This window comes from Parasteatoda tepidariorum, chromosome 3 (assembly GCF_043381705.1).
Source record: "Parasteatoda tepidariorum isolate YZ-2023 chromosome 3, CAS_Ptep_4.0, whole genome shotgun sequence".
NCBI lineage: Eukaryota > Metazoa > Arthropoda > Arachnida > Araneae > Theridiidae > Parasteatoda > Parasteatoda tepidariorum.
The window spans coordinates 27,635,725-27,659,721 of NC_092206.1; the positions used below are offsets into that span (position 1 = coordinate 27,635,725).

At 30.2% G+C, this 23,997-nt stretch overlaps 2 protein-coding genes across 3 annotated transcripts in view; one reads left to right on the forward strand and one right to left on the reverse strand.

The window, feature by feature from the left end:
* LOC107443846 (tryptase alpha/beta-1) overlaps positions 1 to 7,729 on the reverse strand; it is a 34,737-nt gene extending 27,008 nt beyond the window's left edge. Inside the window, exon 1 of the mRNA XM_043041741.2 lies at positions 7,589 to 7,729. The gene's annotated coding sequence lies outside the window, so the exon portion shown is untranslated. The remainder of the gene's footprint in view (positions 1 to 7,588) is intronic.
* On the forward strand, positions 7,681 to 20,746 carry LOC107443855 (phenoloxidase-activating factor 2). 2 transcript variants are annotated; one of them, XM_043041780.2, is made up of 6 exons: positions 7,681 to 7,820; positions 10,150 to 10,423; positions 16,662 to 16,841; positions 18,355 to 18,461; positions 18,950 to 19,218; positions 20,202 to 20,746. In XM_043041780.2, the coding sequence occupies exons 2-6, from the start codon at positions 10,172 to 10,174 to the stop codon at positions 20,546 to 20,548; spliced, it is 1,155 nt and encodes a 384-aa protein (XP_042897714.1). In that variant the 5' UTR covers positions 7,681 to 7,820; positions 10,150 to 10,171; the 3' UTR covers positions 20,549 to 20,746. The 2 variants fall into 2 exon arrangements, with proteins under 2 accessions (XP_042897714.1, XP_071034524.1); XM_071178423.1 differs by lacking the exon at positions 7,681 to 7,820 and adding an exon at positions 7,853 to 8,021.
* The last annotated feature ends 3,251 nt before the right edge of the window (positions 20,747 to 23,997 follow it).

The window sequence follows — 23,997 nt, forward strand, 5'->3', positions numbered from 1 at the left end:
CATTTCCAATAGACTGCATTCATCAATTTAAAAATTAATGCAGATTTTATGTGTTTAAATAATAGAAATTTTACTTCCTGTTTCACGAGTGGAAAAGGCTTGAATAAATTTACAACGTAAATCATGCTAGCTAAACAAAAACGTTATATACGCGTATCTCGAATCATACTTTCAACTGATTGGCGGAGAAATTTAATTTTAACAGATCTGTGTCCTAATCCTCAATTTAATACTTTGCTTTGACAATTCAGGTAATAGTTTACATTGCCTCTCTTGTTTTAGGAGATTTTTTGACGCCAAGATCAGCGTCAAAAACTAATAGATTTTTGTTATGTGTTTTACTTCACTAGACTTTTAAAAGAATGGAAACCATAAACTAAATGGTTTACCATTTAATATTGATGTTGATTTATCAGCAAGAAAATAATGATATAATAAACGGGATATTAACAAACATGAATAATAAGAACAAAATATCAACAAAAATACTCACTTTAACTAAATGTATTACATTTAATATTGACGTTAATTAATCAACAAAGATGCAAAAATATCTATATAAAAAAGTTAAGAAATATTTTTTTTAAAATTAATATCATAAAGTTACCCTTTGCTCTAATTCAAAGAAGAAAAAATAAATAATACATATTTATTTTTCCAGCCACTCTTCGTTGCAGAAACAACAAAGATTACGATAGATCGAAAGTGAGCAAGGAATGGTAAAAGAATATATATATATAAGAATAATATAAGAATATCAGAATATATATATATATATATATATTAACTATGATAAACTATTCCTAAAGCCACTGGACGGAATAGTTTGGATGTATGACCTTTTATACTGGATTAGTTAAATATTTTTTAGTTACTTTTTAATATTTGTAGCCTCTTAAAATTAATTTAATTTTAATTGTCCAGTATAATAAACAGTTTATTTATTTATTTATTTATTTATTTAATTATTTTTTATTTTTGTATAAGTGGAATGGGCTCTGGTTCGTAAAGAACCACCCCAAATGAATGCAGGTGATACGTGTATACTTTAAAATTATGTAAGGTTGTATGAATGAAGAATAAAACCTATAAACGGTTTTCTATTCCTGTATGCAGGCTNTATATATATATATATGAAAGCAAATAAAATCACGGTAAGCGGAGTTTCAGCCAAATTGCTCAATTGAGAATTTGCAACTCGCGGAATCAATTTTCGGATCAGATTTAATCGAATAACTGCAAGCTACTTCATGCTTGCAAATATCCAGTTATTGAACCTGATTGGCTTCTGAATCATGGCATACAAATCCCGCAATTTAACCACGCTGATATGATTGAGCATCATCACAGGTATCCAATTGCAGATATCAATTGAATATTTTCAAGCAATTGGTTACTTTTCTTGCAATTGAATTCTAGCAAGCGACGTCACAATACCTGCGAAACTGTTTGCAATTGGATGTCTGCAAGCAACGTCACGAGTTGAAAAATCGTCGCATTTATTTATGCCACGATTCAGCAGCCAATCAGGTTTAAGGTTTAACACACACGTTTGACATCACTTGCAAGTATTATATTAAATCTGATCCTAAAATGGATTCAGCGTGATAATAAACTAAGCCTAATAACTGAACGTTATACACCAGGCACAACCATTTGATTAGGCCAAACCATGTGATTTCAGTGGCATTCGTCTTCTCGAGTTGCAAGTACTTGATTAATAATTAGTTTTTTTCTTAAAGAAAACTGCAGAGAATCTTTTTATATCTATAGAAAAGCTACGATTTTGTATTAAGGATCTTCAGAAACTTAAATTCTACAAAATATGAAAATAGGCTTCTTGTATTTCGAGCAGGCGGCCCGCAATAAATTTTGTCTCGGAGTTCATAAGCTAATTTACAATCCAGTGGTCTTAAATGACTCGTTCTCTTTTTTTGGAGCTTTTCCTTTTGGTTGTGTTATACTTGGTATCAATTATAATGCAAGCTTTTATTTTATTATATTAAAATTGTTACCTAAACTAAAAAAAAAAGTCAAGAATCTAGTTTTTTTTTTATTTAAGAAACTATCAAACAGGAGAGTGAAAGAAAGCGACCCGAAAAAGCTTTGTTCAGCTTTGGATGTAGTCGTCTTCTTCCTCCGCAGCTGTTGTTGTAGCTGTAGTTTATTTACGTCGCACTAAAGCTGCACAATGGGCTATTGGCAACGGTCTGGGAAACATCCCTAAGCATGATCCGAATAGATGCCGACGACCTGCACTTAAAGTGGAGTACTTTACGGTAGGGCAGTTTAACGAGGACCAATACCGCACACCCTCGGTCCCAACACAGACTAATCCAAGTGGTCACCCACCCGCACACTGACCGTAGCCAGTGATGCTTAACTTCGGTGATCTACTGGGAACCGTGTCTTAACGATCAGTCCTATGCGGGACCTTCCTCCGCTGCAATGCAGCTTGTTAATGCAACAGAATAATCGGTCTTACCCCGAGAGAAGAGGTTATCGAAACGAAACAGAACAGGGCTACTATTCGACGAAATCCTAATTGTTTCTCAGGGTACGAATCTTTAATAAACGTATAATATGCCGGACAGAAAATAATTTTCATAACTGTAAAAACCAATAACTAACGTAGGTAGGTACTTTATTTACGTCTCATTAGAGCTACACAATGGGCTATTGGCGACGGTCTGGAAAACATCCTGTGGATGATCCGACGACATGACATCACAATTCTGATCCTCTGCAGAGAGGATGGCTCCTCCTCTTTGGTAGCCCGACGACCTTCACGCAAAGTCGAGCAGTTTACGGTAGAGCAGTTTAACGAGTACCAATACCATGCATCCTCGGTACCTACGTAGGTTAATCAAAATGGTTACCCACCGGCTTACTGAAAACAGCCATTGATGCTTGACTTCGGTGTGAGAGCCGTGTCCTAAGATCAGCCCACTGCGAGACCCAATAAGTAAGGATAGCTTAAAAAGCAAGAGAGCATTGCATAGTTAGCATTGTAAAACAAATTTATCAACACAGGCACCGTGATTTAATCAACAGCAATATGCAAATATATTAGATCATTTTTCTTGACTTGTTGAGTGTAATTCAGGGTTTTTTACAATATTGTAAAAAACAGAACTAATTTCCACACAATCGGTTTACACAATTCTACATTACTACCTGGTCTTACTCCACTCTAAACTACATCCCAGTCGTTGAGCATAAAATAAATGTTTAGTTGATATCGCAAAATAAAAGCAAATTTTTCTCACTGCTTCAAATCTTAAATGAAAATCGATAATTTCAGATCAGGTGATTTATTTTACAACTAAATTTTAAATAAAATTCGTTCCTAATTATGTTCTGTTTTGACTCTAACAATGCAATAATGTTTATTGGTACTGAATACTTTGTTAAAAATTACTTCTGATGAATATACAGAACTTGAAATAAAAGTGTTGACTGACGTAGGTTCACTTTTATTGTTTTTTTTCTTCGATAGAATAATACTAGATCAGTCATATGCATTCAAAAAAGATGTTTGGGTATGTAAAAATTTTAAGATTTTTTCAACCTTACATGAACATGAAATCACAATGAAACGTAAATGTTCTACATTCGTCAAAAAATTATTTTCACACGTTCTTATCTATGTCGCTGCAAGAAATGAAACAGTTTCTGAAAATAACAGTTTACTTTCTCTCCTTTGTGTCAGTTCGGATGCTGTAATGATGTTCAAATCACTCATTCCTGAAATTATTCCTCGGTCTAGTTGTAATCTATTCATATCATCAGAATACATAACTTTCTGTAATAACATCATGTAAGAGCATTCTTTGTGAAAAAGCTTCCGACTTTTTATCATTGGAACTTATTTGTAATGTCTTTTAATCGTGATTAGGAACTGTGATTTACGGGCTTAAAATCCATTTCTAGGAAGGTTATTAAAATAAATTTATACAAAATGTCTGTTTTTTAAATTTTGAATTGTGTTTTACTCAACATAGTCTCAAATGTAATCAAGAGAATATAAAGCTAATAGTGTGCTAAATAATTTTTAAAAAAGCGAAGATCCTGGATCCAACATTTCCAACATAAAAATTTGCATCGAATGGCATTTTCAAAGTCTCGTGAATGGAGCATTTGCTAACTGTTCCATGTTACAGAGAGCCCTCAAATATTTTCAACACAGAAAATAGCTTACAATTTTGCCCATAGTACCCAGATTTTTAAAATTGCTGCTATTCAAAATGAAACTAAGTTCTTTGAATCTGTGCTACCTCTTTAGTGGGAACAAAATAATTACCTCATTCATTTTATTGTACATTAATTCAGCATGAAGGCAACATGAAGGCAATAGACCTGCAGTTATTCAGGAAGGCAATTTTTGGATATTGTTCTTCTCCTATCAAAAGCAAATTTACACAACGTGATTAGATTTTTGTACCATGAATTTCTTGAATTCAGACCCTACGTTTTTATTGATGAGAAGAATGAAGAAATAATCATGATTATGATGAATAAAATTAGGTAAAGAGCTTGTCAGAGAAGTTCACAAGTTCATATCCCGAAGTAAGAGAAAAATGAAAAACATGAAGAGCCTCTGTGACTGAGCGTTTATGCCATTGCACCTGCAAGCTTCAAATCCCACCATAACTCTGGCCATTCATTGTTTTGAGAAGACAAGCTCATGTATGCTTGCATATAAAATATAAATAAATAAAGTTACATGCAAGTACTTAACTTTAGGACCACTGTATATTTTCATATCCGAAGTTTTCCCACACACATGCCAAATTTGCTTCATTTTCATCAAGATAGAGGTGAGAGAAAAAATACAATTTTACTGTTCAAAAAAGGCACCTTAGGTAGGTAGATATTTTATTTGCGTAGCACCAGAGCTGCACAATGGGCTATTGGCGAAAGTCTGGGACACATCCCTGGGGATGATCCGAAGACACGCTATCCAATTTTGATCCTCTGCAGAGGGGATGGCTCCTCTGCTTTGGTAGCCCGCAAACCTGCTCGCAAAATCGAGCACTTTACGGTAAAACAGCTTAACGACGACTGATACCGCGTACCCTCGGTCCCTACGTAGGCTGATCAAAGTGGTTACCCACCCACTTACTGACAGCAGCCAGTGATGCTTGACTTTGGTGTTCTACTGCGAACCCTGTTTTTACGATTAGTCCACTGCGGGACTCCTACCTACCTTAAAAATTCAGAAAGTGTACACTTCAGCATATCCCCACTTTTCGAAGTCCGAATCGTTCTGGAGTAGCAGTTTTTGGTTTTGAAAAGAACAGTATGAAAATAACATGCTTGAACACCTCTTATATATTTAATTGAGAGCGACAAGTCTAAGTCCAACTCAGGATCGGAGCTTGTTTAATTAATCGGAACTAACTGTCACTGCATTAGAGAAAACGGTACCAGATCAGGCATCGACCACCTCAGTTAAGCGTGTTCAAAGTTACGAGGTATAGTGATTAAGTTCGTTTGAAGTTTGTCCTCCTTTAATCTTTCGGCAACCTCAAGAAACATATTAGTTTGAGCCGCTGTGGTTCAGGAGATAGAGAGTTTACTTCACAATGAGGTAAGCAGGTTCGAATCGAAGCGGTAGCTGGTTGATACGAATTCTGCTCCCGGCTAGCAACAACAACAGTGCTGACATGAACAGGTAGATTGTTCATAGGTAAGAATTCCTTGCCTTCGAGTTAACCATGGGAAGTTTTCGTGGTTTTCCTCTCCATGTCATCTAAATGCGGGTTACTTCAATCAAAAAATCCTCCACGAAGGCTAGCTTGTCCTAATGCTTGATCCAGGAGTTCCCTCACTTTCTGGGTTAGGTTCAAAATTACAAGGCTACGGAGTTGAACATTGATAGTCGTAAACTCAAAATTGGGTCGGCTGTTCAACGCTGGTTATAAAACATATTAGTTTGTTCAATTTTTTCTAATATATTTCTTTTACTCTTCTTGAGGTTTTTTGCAACTTTTTAATTAACTAAGAGTTTAAAAATAAAATTTAAGTGATACTTTTTGCGCATATCGGTACTCATAAGCAATTAAACTCATGCAAGACAAATAACAATTAATGAAGTAATTCCCTCCATTGGAAGTCCTTTTCATATATTTTTTAAATGAAATGAATGTTTTTACGTTAATGAGATAACTTAAAATTAGTTTATAAAATTAGGTATCGTTTCATTCCATATTTAAACTTTCTGTAAAACTTGGTTAACACTCTATATTTTAACAACACATTGAATTTTATTTTTACACTTTTGACTCGAAAAAAAAATATTTTGCACAGACCAAAAACAATAAAACATTAAAAACATTCTGAAATCACAACTTGACTTAATTAAGTATTAAGTTAAATTACTTATTTAAGCAAAAATATTTTTTGGTAATTTTTAATTATAAGAAGCAGTCTAATTGTTACTAAAAGAATCTGGTAGATTATCGGAATTATATTTGAAACTAAAATATAAAATCAAAAAAAAAAATAAATAAATAAAGTTATTTGAATTTTTTTTTTATTCTTATTAAAAACTTTATCACTAATTGATTGCGAAACCTAAAGAAATTTCAATGATAAATAATTGATTCTCTTAGATCTAAATAACAGCAAAAAAAATGCTAATTCGAAAAATTGCTGTTTTGAAGTGAGCCGTGTTTCGAAGATTTTAAATTTTAAGGTAGAAAGAAAAACACCGGTGTTTCATGCTATACATTGTAATCATGAATTATTAGCAAACGATATTTGATATTTTTCACTTGATTTCACAGTGATATTTCTCACTTATTTTGTCCTAAATTGATACAAAATAATTTAAAATGAAGAAAATATATTTGATGAAAATTATGCATCAAAAGGTTAAAAATTTTATGAAATTAGAAATTATATTATCGAAGGATATTGCTTTACTAAGTTTAATGAATCTAAGATTGACTGAATGAATTAACTTTTTTCAAGGGGGAAAAAACTGAGAATCCTTTCTCAAAATGCCCCATAACTGTTGAATCAAGATTTTCTAACTTACAACAAGGCTTTCTTAGAGGTTTTCCTCCCTGAAATTTATTCAACAACTTTAATAAATTTCTTAACATATCGCTGGTTCAAAACTAAAACGACACTTCTGCACTCACTTCTCATTCAAATAACATGAGAAGTGAGTGCAGAAGTGTCGTTTTAATTTTGAACCAGCGATATGAATCTAGCTGAATCAGACGCATTCACTAAAGAAGATGGTTTATAATTAAATCAAATTTTAATAACTTTTCATACTTCATGATCACTAAATCTGAGCTACTCAAAACTTTTAAATATCATTTATAAGTGCTTACAATCAATCAAATCAGAATTACTCAAAAAGTATGACAGTTTAATTCTATCTTGTCACTCAAACATCCCACTCAAAAAAATAAAAAATTTAACAAGAACCTTTTTTTATATATTCCATGTAAGAAACAAAGCAACAAATGCATTCCAACAGCTCCTAGGCACACGCACTTAAAAGCGTTATTAATTATATATCTATTAATGTGTTAACAAAACAAGAAAAATAAAGGTGAAAATTTCGAACCTTTCAAATAGACAAGCTGTTATTGCGTAAATAGTTCTTTCAGAATTCCCAACATCCTGCCTTGACGTCACTAATTTTGTTGGCCAATGGATAATAATTCCCCTATAGCGACTATGACCTTGTGTAATCAGTTAACTAAAAAATACTGAAAAGATCTGCCTTGAAGAGTGAGGTTCGTCTGGTGTACTTTCACTCTTCAAATTTGGACGAGTCTGACCGGTCCAACTACCTGGTGAGTAAACTTACAATGAATTCGATTTAATTGTTCTTTTCTAAACAATGTAAATATTGGTGATCTTAGATAAAAAAAAAATTGTAACTAAATTTGGCTTTGTGTTGCATTTTATATTTGCACGCAAAATATGACAAATTTTGAAATATTGAGAGGCCTTGAACCTAAGCTTATGTGACACCGATATTTCCATAGAAGACGGTAAAAATTACAAAAATTCAAATGTTCGAACAACTGTTTTGCTTTATTTTAAATTTTATTGCAAACGATTTCTCCTCTATGTTTCAAACTACTTTGCGTCGAATTCCGGAAAAAAAAATTATGAATAAAATGTATATTGATTCATAATAATATATATGTGGAATAAATATGTATTTATAAAATATATATGTAAATATTATCATTTAGTTTCTAATTTTTGACGTGAAAGCCAGAAATGTCTATGCCACATTTCTCGTTTGGTGGGATAATTTAAAAAGTTTAGTAAAAATTTAAAATTTTAATAAATTTAAGATAATTTAACAATATTTTTTTAAAAAAAACGTTAATTCACAATTAAAATTTAGTATCTTAAACTCTTAACATTAGATTCATTTCTTCGTTTCAAAATGGTAAAAATCTAAATTTGTGGACGTAAATCGATTTTTTTAAATAATAATTATCAATCTTGTAAATTGTTTGAATTAAAATAATTTTTGATACTCGCACAATAGGAAATACAAGTAGTGCAAACATTCTCGGCAAGGCAATATTTTGTTTCACGGGATATTTATATTAAATGAAAATCAAATTTCGAATTATTGTTCTCAACTCAAAATTTTATGATATAAAACTAATGCATGTTAGCTATCATGCAAAATATAACAATTCTTGAAAACATATGTAGTAAGTTTAAAAAAAAAAAATTCCAGTACCGACTTCACAGCGAGAGTGATTGTGCTCTTTATTCTATGCTTTTTTTAAGTTATATCGATTTCCATCGCAAACACAAAAGAATTATACTTCAGAATGACTATTGTCCATATTTCTTTTAAATTTACAATATCATCAATTTCTAATGCACGCTATATGTATATTGGGGGATCGGAAAGTAATGTCGTTTCGGTGCATTTGATATTTGTTATCAAGATTTCATTTTTAATCAATAACGTATTCATCCTCGTTAGCAACAACCTTTCAATGCCGGATCGAAAATGAATCGAAATGGATCATGAACTTGAATCAATACAACGATCAGAATTGTTAGACGAATTTAATATGTAAAAAAAAGACAAGTTTTTATTATTCAAACTAAAGAAGTTTTATAAAATAACAAGAGTAATCCTTTGTAATAAAATTTAATTTGATTAAAGACAATGTTTAAAAATTGCAAAGATTCATAATATTAATTTCACCATATTTGAATTTTAAACTGTTTTTAATTAAATTCAAAAATAAATAAATTTCCTCGGATTTTTTAATCGAGTTTAAGAAATATTTTAGAGTTTAATTACGAAATCTCACTCTTACCATAATTGTTTTATTCTATATTTTCATTTAGCTGCGATGAATCAGTGATAAAGACACTTAAATTGCCAATAATTCTTTTTTTTCCTCTAATGCCCGCCTGTGTTAACATCCGTCAATTCAGGTATCTACAGGGCGATTTTGTTGACCTCTCTTACAGGGGCACCATATTAGGTGGGCCAACGTCGCTCCAACAGTAAGGACAGATAGTACAGAGAAGGAAAGAACATCCATGTCTTGCCAGGAATTCGAACCCAGAACCTTTCTGATCCAAGGACAGTTCCCTGCCCCCTACACAGGCCGGTCGGCTAAATTGTCAATATTAAAGGTGAGGGTTCGATTCCCAGTGTAGCCCACCCAACTTTAGATCGATAAGTGAGATATTGTCTGGGACGCAAAGGCGGCTGCGGCTTGTGCGTAATGCTGACCACATTGCTACAATCATGTCATAGGTCACAAAATTGTGGGGCCTTAGCCTCCATGATGCCCCTGGCCCACAACAGGCTATTGCGGGAATGCTTTATTTTTTTTATATATATCATTACGTATATAAGTCAAAAACTCTGGTTCAGCTTTTCCCCTAGGGACGACAAAGTGTGATGACTTTTGAAAATCTGGGATTTATTTCATTAAACCATTGAAAACTGCGTATGAATGCTCTATTATGTGACTATTCATAAACTATTCAATATTTTTTCTCTAGAATCATAATAGTTAAAATGTGGCTAAACATTTGCTAAGTCAAAATATCTAATGTCCAATTGATACTAAGTGTTTCTGGTGTAATTGCTGAACTTTGTAACAGTTAGTGCTCATTTTCCAGGGTCATTTCGTCAGAAGTAATTATGTTGCCAAGGATTTGGCCATCAGTTGTAACTCTTTTCACTTGCTCTTTACTCTTCTGCAGAGCGCAGGTAGATAATCCAAGGTCTCTGGATAACAATGATGATTACGAGTCTGATTACTCGGAACCAGGTAGAGCAACTGAAGATTGTCTTTGTGTGCCATTCTATCTATGCGTGGATGGTGAGATAGTGGATGATGGATCAAACATTATTGATCCAAGGCGAAAACCGCAAAACGAAGAATTAGCTTTGGTAAGTAAAAATTATAATGGTCGTAACCCTAATAGCAGAAATCTTTTTGCAGATTATTACAATATCTGCAGACGCTTTTATCACCGATTTAAGAGAAAAACTTCTAAAAAATTGCTGAGGAGATAATGGGGAATTTTTTTTTCTATCCTCCTTGATGCAAGATTAAAGACAATTTTTTTCCCTTTTATATCTAACACTAAAAAAAAAAATAATAAAATAAAAATTTGAATTATTCAGATCTTATATGATGTATTCTCATATTCTGAACTTCGTATTTGCATATTATGAGCTCCTCGCAAATTTTGAAATGTCCTGAAATTTTTAATTTGAAACGAAAAATAGTCAGCATGTATTTAGATAAAGATCTTTAATCAGCTATATCTATATTTTCTCTTGAATAATATCAAAACTGATTAGAAGCAAAAATTTTTAATTAATAATTTCTGAATTTTTTTTTTTTTTATTCTACTTAGTTTAGACTTATTTTTATAGAGATATATTCCATTTCAAAATATTAATGAATGTTTAAAATTCTAATTTACGTAACAAAAGCTTTTTATGTCCAATTTTCATTTTATTTAAAAGAAAAGGAAAAAAAGATTTTTTATATCCTCTTTGGCGTAAAATAAGGGACTATTTTTCCCTTTTTAAATCTGACACACAAAAAACGAAAACTGGGATTATTCAGATTGCATATACTGTATTCCTTTATTCTGAACTTCTTATTTGTGTATTTCACTTTGCCTTTGCACATTCTGAATTATTCAAAAACTTATACATTCTAAAACGAAAAATAATCAGTACATATTTAGCTGAAGATGTATAATTAGCTTTATTTTAGCTTGAATACAATTAAAAATTAAGAAAAAAAAAACACGATACAAATTTTGTAAAAAAATTTACTAATTTCTGAATTATTTGTTATTTTATTTGGTTCAGATTATTATTATTTTTTTCTATCGAAACCTTTCCCATTTGAAAATATTAATGAATATATAAAATTCTAATTAAAGTTAAAAAAAATTTAATTATAAACTTTTTAATGATTAATTTTTAGTAATCTTACAAGCTAAATTAAGCTGATCTATTACTGACAATGCTGCATTGGGATTACAAACGAATTTGAATTAATGAAGATTATGCTGCAGTTTGACTGAGAAAATTCCTTTTTTTTATGTTACTTTGTGCTCGTCGTCATTACCAAAATTATCTGAAAGAAATTTATTAGTTTATTTAACCTTGGTTTCCTCATAAACTTTCACAATCTTACTTTCACCTTTTTGAACTACTCAAATGAAACCGCAAACACCGAACAAAAAAATACCTATTTTAAAATTAAATTTTATCACGATGTCTTATAGAAGTTAGGCGAAACAGGTCAGTTGCTTACTTTTTACTTTTTTCTTACAAGCATGTCCTTACTGATACTAAGAAAATGACAAATCTCTGCCCACCTTTTTCCACGAAGAAAATTTCATAACCATCTCAAATTTTTTTAGAATTGGAAGTATGAAAGTTAATAAAATTTAGTAAACATTAATCAAAGTTTAACAGAAAGTTAACCAGAAGCATCTTTAGATTATTTCTGTTTTTTTTTTTTTTTTTTTTTTTTTTTTTTTTTTTTTTTTTTTCAATAAATTTATCAAATGTGGAAATTTAATTTAGTGAAACTAAATCGATAGTCTTCAATTTTCCAATTTTCACTAATCTTCAAATTATTTTATCGATAAAAATAGAAAATAATTGATGAGCTACATTTTTTTCGGGAACGAGGAGATTTACGACTTTAATATTTCTCAATGTGTTGGTGATTGACTTAATAGCTTGAATACAATTTTATAATCACAATGTTAAAACTCTTACCTTCAAACATCATTAGTTAAAATCGATTAAATTCATTGAATAAATTAACCTTTAACGGACCGTAAAAACAGCATGACGTTTTTAATTACTGGGTCGAATCAGAGGCACCTCGAAAGGAGGACTTATTAATTCAGAGAACCACGGTACTCGTTTCGTGACGTCATGCATCACGATCCATCTACGTTTCTTTACTTTCTTTTTAGATTTTAGTAGTTTGAATGTTTCAAGCTCTGCTAGAAAGGGAAATCTTCATTTCAGCAAAAATATAATTGTTGAATTTCCTTAGTAATAATTTCAAAGGAATATTTATTTAGTTACTTTTTGTGAAGGAGTGCAGAAAATTCAGGAAATAACTTTTTCATCTATCTGCATATTTATATTTCATAATATGAATCGTAAGTAGAGTAAGAAAAATTACATCTTAATACATTTAACTATTTCAAATAATAAATATTTTTTTAGATTTGTCTATAAAATAGAATACCACTTTAGCCTATTCAAGGCCTTGTGCCAATAATAAATGGGAGCAAACCAATCCAAAAATTAATTTCATAAAAAAATATGAACTAAAAATACCAACTGAAGCTATATCTAGAAGAATTGAACAAATTTTTTAGTCCATTTATGACTAAATCATTAAACGTCGGATTTTCACATAAAATTATAATCATTCATTTTTATCTTTCCAAAACCATTTGAATTTTGTTTCCATAACTATAGCAACAAAAGTTATTATTAAAAAAAAATCACCTTCAGACCGAAATATCAAGACCTGTCAGTTTAGCCATAAACTCAAAACGTGTTTTCTCGTTTTATTACCCCTATTTTCAAACGTGATATCTTAAAATATGTTAGTCCTAAACTTGAAAATTTGCATAAATGCTCTCATGATATAAGCCTTAGGAAAAAGCTATGCACTAATTGATCAAACTTTTTTTTTATTTTATAACTAAATTTACGAAAAAATTTACTTAAACTTTTAACCTTTTTTTCTTTTAATGCTTTGAGATTATAGCCATAAATTATTTAATTATTATTATATCTAATGTATAGATTCTTCCATAAGTTTATTTCTTAGAACCACTATAAAGCAATTAAAATTGAAAAATAATAATTTATTACAAAGTTGGATGCTTTAAAAAAGTATCTTTCTTTTAAAATATTTTGACAACTTTTAACACCTAACAACTTGAAGAAAAAAAATCTCTTTAAACTTTCATTACATTAATATCATGTTTTAGTACATAATACATAAATAAAAATTAAATTTTAAAGTAATTAAATCAGAAGTCATTCTAGTACCTTAAACGCTTAACACTGTGTTTGATAGCATAGATTTATTTTTTTTAATTTCAGGTTATTTTGACCCAGATTTCCTTTTTATTAGATCCATAATCTAAAGATTATAATCCATAGATTATATAAATTAGATAACTATATAATATTTTTTCTGCCGCTCTAATTACAAGCAAAAATGTATTTTGGTACTTTTTTAATCACAAAAAACAGTAATCACGAAATCTGTTAAATTATCGGAATAACATTTGCACTAAAATATAAAATCCAAAAAAAGTAGCTTGGAAAAAAATTTTTTTATTCATATTCAAAAATTAATTGATAATTGATTTTACAAATTAAAGAAATTTCAATGATAAATAAAACTGTTTCTCTTGGATCTAAATAACTGAAAATAAGTGAAAATTTGAAAAAATTATTCTTTTTAAATGAGTTGTGTTTGAAATATTTTACTTTAATGCAGTAAAAAACACAGGTGTTTCATGCTGTATATCATAACTATAAATTATTAAAATGCTGAAATATTTTTTAACCTAAATTAATATAAAACAATGAAAAAAATAAGAAAAAAATGTTTAATAAAAATTCTGAGTCAAAAGATTAACACATTTAATCTACATGCACAGAAACATATAGCCTATACAGATATTGGTGTAATGTGGATGTGTTATCAATGTCACATTATTTATCAGTGTCGACAGAAATAAAAATCGTGGAAGCGTGTTACGTTCTTGTCATCTCATAATAACACGGAAGTCGAAAAAGGAAGAAGATAAAACAGCAAATAAATATTTGTGTCCGCTAAAAGCTCCGGAAATTTGGAAGTCCCAATTTTCTAAGTAATTTGTCGGAATGAAAGGAAATTTGATCTATGTACCCGTTAGTACATTTCGTATCTATCCTCCTGTGTTATTTACTTGGCTTGAAATAGTCATAGTTTTACAATGTTCATTCAAATGACTTGAAAATATTGGACACTTATTTCTGAATTTCAGATTGTCGCGAATCTCGGTATGGGCTTCTTTAAATATAAAAGCTTTATTTGCAATAAAAAGGGATTAGCTTTTACAAAATATTGTTTGCTTATCTTAATGAAACAATGTCATTAAAAATTCGTTAAAATCCACACAAAAAAAAGTTTTATCAGGTTTTTAAAGTTTATCTTCTGAAGTTAAAGCGTTTTGAAATGCAAAAAAAAATGAAAAGTTTAATTTGTATTTTCCTGTAAAAAAAAAAGACAACAATTTCGAGAATAGATTTAAAAATAGTCAACACTTGATTTGGTAACTAACAGAAAAATTGTAAATGACGCATCTTTTTTTCTTTGAACATCTTTTGTATATGATTGCATCTTTTGTTTTGTAAATGAACATCTTTTATATACATAAAAGAACGGTTTAAAATAATATTGTGTAGTAGCATTAAAGGAAATAATGAATTTAAATAATTTCCTTGAAACTTTTTCTAAATTAAATAACTAAATTTCGGTCGCTATATTGGAATAAATTATTCAGTGCGGACGTTCTAACGGATAAAACTAACACTGCATCTATAGAATAACAAACGGGAAGCAATGCATCGGTCATTATAACCACTCCAGCCATAAACATTTTCCCATTCTTATCTTAGCAAATAAGGACTCGTACTGCTTAATTTCGTCATTTAATAAATAAGCAAATAATATTTGAGCTGAATACTCTTAGATGTATATTTTCAAAAGTAAGCATTTTCTAAAAACACCAAAATAAGTTCTATTTTTCGTCGACCAGGTGGCCGAGTGGTTAGCGTGTCTGACTGCGGAGTCATTGACCGCGGGTTCGAATCCTGCTCAGGACATAGATGTTTCTTTCTCTCTCTGTGTTCTATGTACTTTCTCCTTTGTGTGAATGTGACCCGCCCTATAGACTGGTTTGTGGTTGTGTGACGTGGGCGACGCTGCTCCACCTACGTGGCTTCGCCACAGGTGCCCACTGGGTAACGAGAAGAGAGTAGCAGTTCTGCCATTTCTGTGGCCAATGGGACAATAAGTGCCCGATATATAAAAAAAAAGTTCCATTTTTTGAAATGAAAGTAAATGAGGAACATTGACTTTCTATAAGCATCACATAATTTAAAATTTATTTGAGATTACAAACGTTTCTCTTCTCACAACTATTAAAAATCTAACACGTTTAACTTTTGTTCTACACTGTTGAGCATTTTTTCAACGTAGGTCAACGTAGTATCATGAAGTAGTGAGTATATGAAGACAGATCAATTTTCTATTTCAGACAGCTAGTATATAATATTAATAACCGTATTGCAACAAACTATAATTTGCAGATTGTATTACGGTAATATAAAACTTATCAAATTTAAGCCTTACGTGACTGCCCAGTTTTTCATACTAAAAAATAGTCCTGAAACTTTTTTTCCATCGTTGATATCATTTGCCCATATAAAATCATTAAAGATATACATTAGAAGCTGTGAGTTTAATTGCTTTGATAATACTAAAAATTCCTTGCCATATAGCTGTTGTTTCCCTTTTCAGAAGCATTTTGAAATTATAAATATTTATCAAAATATTAATATTTTTAAGTAAATGCTGACAATTGGTATAGTTCATAAGAATTCGTTTTTTTAAAGTATATTTTTAATAATTATAAAATTATAGTTTGTTGCCACGAAATTAAACAGGTTTCTCTCTAAAAAATTAACCCTCAGGTTAACGCAACCTAGAGGTATCCCGATTAGTTTACAGTAACATTTAACTAAGCTAGTACGAATTGAAATTTATTATTAGGAGGACCGGAAAATAATGTCGTTTCTGCGCACTAAATATTCGTTAGTATCAGATACCAATTCATTTTTTCCGATCTATTTCGATTCATTTTCGATCCGGCATTGAAAGGTTGTATCTGACGAGGGTGAATATATTATTGATTAAAAATTAAATCTTGATAACAAATATCAAAAGCACCGAAACTACATTACTTTCCGGCGGTTCCCTAATACTTTGTACCAAATCTAAATAATTGTTTAATATTAAATTTTTGTTGTCCTGTTTAAAATAAAATGTATATTGTTTAATTCAAAGGATGAAAAATATGTTCCTCCAGGGTGTGGACCATACCATGTATGTTGCCGTAATCCAGAAACTTCAACCATAGTTCCATATGAGCACAAATGTGGTACAAGAAATCCAGGAGGTATCAATGGACGCATATTATCTGCACATGAAAGCGGAGAAGCTGAATTTGGAGAATGGCCTTGGCAGGTATTAGCTTCTATTTTATCAATTGGCTTAGTTTCAAACAAGTTGCAACAGCAAAATATTAATTTTTAGCACTTAGTATGACATCATGTGCTTTTTTAATTGTAAATCCAGGCATTAATAGTTTATTGTATTATCCCGTAACAATTATTGCCATTTAGTAAAAAGCAGTACATTAAGTTTTTAAAAACAGATTTAAGCATTGAATTAAAAATATTGTATTGACCCTTTGTCCAAAGAAAAGATGTGCTTTATGCTTTCTGATAATATTTAAAAAAGCTATTTATGAGTTTTTAAAATTTGTATACATGGGTGTTTCCAGAAATAGCTTTGTGCAACTGTTATGCGATAAGAGATAGTTAAAAACACGCTCGTTAGCATCTCTACGCTACATTTAAAATTAAAATAATCAGAAAATTAATTAAAATCACAAGAAAAAGTTAAATTTTCTGTTTTGAGCATCTAGCCAGCTTTTTATTTTGGACACAACTCAGGATGTGCGTATAAGAAAACGGACACATCTCAAAATGTGTGTTTAAGAACATGTATGCGGCTCTAAAGGAGGTTGCCACGTGTCCTATAAATTTATAATAGTGATATTAAATTGACCTTGCACGAATTTAGATTTTCAAAACCCACTTCATCGTTTCGTGATCTGAAAACGAAGAGATAGTCTGAAAAGTTACAACTGTAATATATTCAGCCACCTCTACTCCAAAGTCTAGACCTGCCCCAAAGTGATTATGCCTAGCGTTTCAAAAAGTAAGCACAAAATTCCTCGTTTAGTTGTTAAATTTGAAATGAATATTGAAAAGGTGCACTTTTTGCTGTGCCCATTTTCTTAATCTGGCATTTTGTGCCGATGTATATATTTTCATAAAGTAAGCAATACCTTAAGTTGAGAGCTATCCTTAAGGTAGGAGCGTAAAAAAAAAAATTAAAATAATGATGATCCAGGCGTTTTTGTGCGCAATTGACATAGCATGCGAAAAAAAGATTTCTACTTCATTATACAGCTAGGTGGAGTCTCACTAATTGTGTGTGAAGGCTACAGCGATACTGCCGTGCAATTGAAAAAACAACGCAAGTGCTTCATGATGGATTTTGAGAAAAATGGCATGACAACTATTTTCTTTCTATTGCTAATGCTATCAACGCCAAAATAGAATTTCATAAAACTGATAAAACAACTTTTTTAATTTGAAAACTTTTTTCTTTTTTTTTTTTTGCAATATGTAGCTTATCATACATAGATGCCAAATATATAAAAATCTCAATTCTGAATTTATCGCTTACGATTATCTTTCAATTGCACAAAATAACCTTAATAAAAATTACGAGATAAAAATACTCCTGAAGCCACCTTGCATTTTTTTTCCTGCAGATAAAAAACTATAAGATGTTGCAATCAATCGAACACATCACTTGCTATTTAATAATTAAATATTAGTTTCAAATTGTTTCAGAAGAAAGTTATTTAATTATAAAATTGTGAAAATCTTTTTTTTTATTGTAGGCTGCTGTATTAAGACGTGATGGAAATGATTTTATCTTCAAGTGTGGAGGAACTTTGATTGATAATCGACACATACTCACTGTAGCTCATTGCGTCGATAAATTCTTGTGAGTTTCTCATTGACTTACTTGTAAGACTAGATAATTATTAGTTTTTTTTTTTTAATGATTTGGTTTCTAAGGTAAACAAGGTTCTAAAGTTGAGAATGTATTAAATGAATTTTATACACTAGTTTGAGAAGTTGCATTAATTAATGAGAAATAAGAAAAAAGGGGTTTAACAAGCAATTTTAAACTCTTCCATACAGAATGCAACATCTTCATTGAGATATTAGTAATATCACAATGCAAATTTTTTATGGTAAAATATCTTGTTTATTTCTATACAATTTTAATTTTTGAAACTAAAAAAAAAAAAAAAAAATTAGAGAATATCTATGTGGAAAATATAAAGCTTTATTTCGACATTCAATTTTAGGAATTCGATAGAATGTACCTAACATTTCTCTTCACAAAAATAAGTCATAAAAATGAATTTTTTTTATAATTTCTACATATAAATTGATTTTGAACATTTTTTTCCCCACTTCAATTAGAACTGACAAAGGAAGTATGGTTATTCGACTGGGAGAATGGGACACTCAAAATACAGACGAGTTTATGAAGCACGAAGATTATGGCGCAGAACAGATAATGCTCCATCCTCAGTATAGAGAGAGAAATCTTTTTAATGACATTGCAGTCGTTCGCTTGGATAAAGACGTCGTCTTTAAACCCCACATAGACACGGCATGCCTTCCCCACGATGAAGACGACTTCACAGGACATGAATGCATTACTACTGGATGGGGTACAGATGCATACAGTAAGTATTGAGCAACACTTAAATTTACTAAGATAAGTAAGGAAAACAGTTTTGTGTACTTTTATAATATTACGCAGAAATAGCTCAATAATATGAGATGGCTGGATTAGCTTAACCCATTGGTAGTGATCATAGACTAAGGACCAAATGGTGTAATTGTGATTGCAAAAATTATTTTTGCAGTAGCTGAATTTTACACTATGATATGGTGGAATTTTATCATACGCTTATTAATTCTCTAAATTGCATGATGATGTTCACTAATTTATACTTATAACACAATAAAATTCATTAAGTTTACTTAGGTTTTTAATTGTAAGATTATAGCTAAATGCGGCTCTCAAAACTAAAACAATTTTTTATCAGACCTTGAGATAACAAACCATAAACCATTTAGAATGTGCAGAGATTTAAAAAAAATTTCTGGCACTTGCGCCATGTCTAATTTTTGCAATATGACATTTTGCAGATGGCACTGGACTAATAACACAAAGCAGTCAACAAAAAATAAAGAGCTGCTTTTTTTAAAATAAAAAAAAATTCTGTAAAGTATAGTAGCAATATTGGATGCCATTAAAGAATAGTAGTACAGGTAAATATTTGGACAAAAAATTGCAAAAGAAATGAAAAAATAATCTGGTGGGATTGCAGGTACTAGAAATATACATTAAAATTAATGAGGATACACTCTTTGATCCAAATATGAGAAAAGAAGCATTTTGGGTAAATATTTTATATAACAATTTTAATAAAATAAGGCTAACACCCGATTTTAGAGTAATTTTTTGATTATTTTTAAAAAATAAAACTAGTCATTTGTAGCACTTGTAATTGTTTCCTAATTTCATTTTCTGAAATAGAGCCTTTCACTTAATTTTCCAGCACATCATTGTATGCTAGGATTCTGTTCTTGACTATTTCGTAGACTTCTGATTTTCATATATATATATTTTTAAACATTGGTCGTAATTCATTTTTTTCAGAAAGCGGACGATTTTCCCTGATCATGAAAGAAGTAACTCTACCAGTTCTAGCAAATGATGAATGCCAGGCGATGCTTCGAAAAACAAGATTAGGACCACGCTTCAAATTGCATGGAGGTTTCCTCTGTGCTGGAGGCAAAGCTGGGCAAGACACATGCAAGGGTGATGGTGGTGGGCCTTTGGTTTGCTACAGAAATGACAACTCTTACGCGGTTGCCGGACTAGTGTCTTGGGGAATCGATTGTGGGCATGAAGGAGTACCAGGAGTGTATGTCAATGTTAGAAAATACCTGGATTGGATTACTTCCCAAACACAGAAGCCATTAGAAGAGTACTGGAATTCCTGATTGTCTACACACGTCTTCACAAGTTCAAGAGATCTGCGAAATACTGCATTTATATAGTTCATTTGTTAATATTTCTGGTGTTTTTTCATCTTCTTGAAACTCATCAATATATATTGGTTTTTATTTGATTTCATAATTGTGTCAAAACGTTCATTCATTTAATGTACTGAAAGTTTTAATAAAACATAAGATTTTAAACTATCTTGTTTAGTTTATGCATAACATTATAATACTGTTTCGTTGCACATAATGATAAACAGACAGTAAAATAATGTTTGAGGCAAAATTATGAGATTTTTCCTACTGTGTGCTTTTTTCTTACATTGAATATTAAGAGACAAATTACTTTTAGTTTTAGGAAATCCTCAAGCTAGATCAGAAAAAGCTGGAACTAGCACTCTAACCGTGCCGGATTAAGAAATAGTGTGTTGAGCAATCTAATCTCAGAATTTCAAGAACCCAGTTTTTCTCCATGTTAAACAAACTGTGCACACTTTTTCAACTAGACTAAATAGCACAGCATGAAAGATGGAGATCACAATAGGAGAATGTTATCTTGAATACTTCCCGCTTCAAAATAATCTGGAGGCAATACAAACAAAAGTTATGAAAAGTTTATTTCTTTTCAATCAATATGACAAAGATGGCAGTGGTGTCTACAATAAGAACATTGCATTACAGAGCCTTAAACTGAAATTAACAAAACAGTTGAAATTCATGAAGTGGTCATCTAAATTAACCAAGTATGATAAATTATATTTACATAGATAGTTCAATATAATAGAAATAAAAATTATTTTTCTAAAAAATATATGGATTTTTGATTAGGGGCTGGGTGGCCCTGAATATCCCAATTCCTAGGTTCTATGAAGCGGTCGGCCCTTAGAACAGGACATGGTCTTATTATGAATTTCAATGACAGTAAAAATTTAACATTTTTTCGAGATAAAGGAATTAGTTTTTGATTATATAGTTAAAATTTTCATAGATCATAGTTAAATTTACAAACTTCAAAATAGATGTGGACTGGTGAGGCCAGCTGAAATTTTATTATTTACAACTTAAAATTTTTCGGTACATTTTAGCTGATTGGCAATGTTATTTTGCCAAGATGTTTGCAGTTGCATGAAAACAAGCTTGATAGCTAGTAAACCTTAAAAAAAGTTTTAGTGGTTAAAATTGCAACTTTAGACTATTTCAATTCATCGTTTTTAATACTAGAAGATATTGTGTACAGGGTGATTCTAAAATTTTGTTTATGTGTATTATGATCTATGCACAAAAGAACAATAGTTAAAAATTATTGCATAGCTCTTGCAGTTACAACTACAGAATTTTCAAATGGCAACACCCACTTTTTTAATCGAAACAAAATTGTTACAGTAAAAAATTCAAAATGGAGTTGGAACAATACTTTTGGCACAAGAAATTGTAATGCTCTGAATTTGTTAAGCGTCACCATTAATGAGAATAGTGTGATAAAAACCAATAAAAAAAATTGCAAAGAAAGTGTTTGATATTTTTTTAAAAATTTTACATGCTCTTTTTCACATGCACAGTTTCTTCAATGTCGGCATTGGACTCATTAATAGAGTCATACTGCTTTTATGGCACTATTATCCATTAAGGGTTAAACTCCAACCCCCTATTTTAAGCTTATATAAACTTCATATTTTTTCCAATAAATCTGCAAAAAGCAAAATTTAGAACAAACTAATGATTTATAAATTACATAATTTTTTTTCTTCTTTTCATTCAAAATATTGATTATTTATGGAATTTTATTAATTTTATAGTAATTGTACATTTTTATCTGTTTTGAGAAAAATATTTTACTTGTCGGAGAGCACTGTAAGTTCACAATTATTTATCATAAAGCTATTTCTTTTACAAAAGTCATTAATTTCATTAAAAAAAAATTATTTTAATAACTTTGAAATTTTTACTTTGCTAAGATTTACACAAAACTATACATTAAAAAATAATCAGTAAAAATGTAAATGCTTCAGTTGGTAACTTATATTACATCAGTCTTATCTAACACTTATTATTCTTATCATACTAGGTGTACGTTTTAGTAAACCACTTCCAGAATTTTGACCAAGCTTCAAATTGATAAGAATTAGTTACAAACAAAACAAAAATACAGATAAATGGCTGCTTACCATGGCTTAACATTTTGCAAAGGTATATTCTTTTATACAAAAAAAAGGAACATTTAAAATATTTTTAAATAAAGTCATTCAAAAGATGTATGTTTACCATCATTTGCAATAGAAAATGGATTAAAAGTGAGAGTATTCATGTTTATCAAAACTTATGAGGAAAGTTCTAAGATGTAAATTTCTCTGGATGAAAAAAATAAAAACAATGTGAAAAAAAAATAAACTAAAAAAAATCTCAGCAAAAGATAGTTACACTATGAACACATTTAATGACAGCTGTAATCAGTAAATCAGTAGATTTTATGAAACAATACAAACTTTAATTCATTTATTGCATAGTTAAAATGTTTAATACAATTACATCATGTGAATTAATTTTTAGGGAATTGTAGAAATAAAAAAAATTTTGGGGAAAAAAAAATCCAAAAACTATATAGCACTAATAATTATAAATTGACAGCAATATTTTCCAATTGTAATTGGTATGAATGTAAAAGATTTTATATTAAATGAATTTGAATACAAAATGTTTTAATAACTTTTTAATCATCTTTGAAAACAGTGATTTTGAATTTAATTCATTTTACAAAGAAAAAAAATTTATTCAAAATATGAGAGTTTTTAAAAAAAAAAAAAAAAAATTTGAATATTAAAAAAAAAGAGCTATAAAAAAAGATTTATCATTTAGAAGCGATATTTTTTAAATAATCAATCAAACAATAAACTGAGTTAAAAACTATATCTACAGAGGTCTCCCTCCACAGAAATTTTCAAAATTTTATAAAAAATTTATTTAACTAGGATAAACTGGCAGAATCAAGAGTTGACAGGCATTATAAATTTGTAAATGTAATACAGCCAAGACATCATTATATCATTAACTATCTTAATTTCTCACATTATCAATTCAAAATGAGAGTTAAAAATCAACAGGAAAGGTGCTGACATTTTCAAACATAACTACAATCATCAATCCTGCTCCATAATAGATCCCACTGTGACCAGAACAATCATATCACAATATTTATAAGTTAGTGGGGATCTAAAATGGTTCAACAAAAATCAATAATTAACNGGCAGTGGTGTCTACAATAAGAACATTGCATTACAGAGCCTTAAACTGAAATTAACAAAACAGTTGAAATTCATGAAGTGGTCATCTAAATTAACCAAGTATGATAAATTATATTTACATAGATAGTTCAATATAATAGAAATAAAAATTATTTTCTTTAAAAAAAATATGGATTTTTGATTAGGGGCTGGGTGGCCCTGAATATCCCA

Bases quoted from the DNA above. Each gene is read 5' to 3' on its own strand.
- LOC107443855 (XM_043041780.2), top strand. From the start codon at position 10,172: ATGTTGCCAAGGATTTGGCCATCAGTTGTAACTCTTTTCACTTGCTCT. The intron at 10,424-16,661 runs GTAAGTAAAAAT...TTTAATTCAAAG, and splicing joins AAAACGAAGAATTAGCTTTG to GATGAAAAATATGTTCCTCC. The intron at 19,219-20,201 runs GTAAGTATTGAG...CATTTTTTTCAG, and splicing joins ATGGGGTACAGATGCATACA to AAAGCGGACGATTTTCCCTG.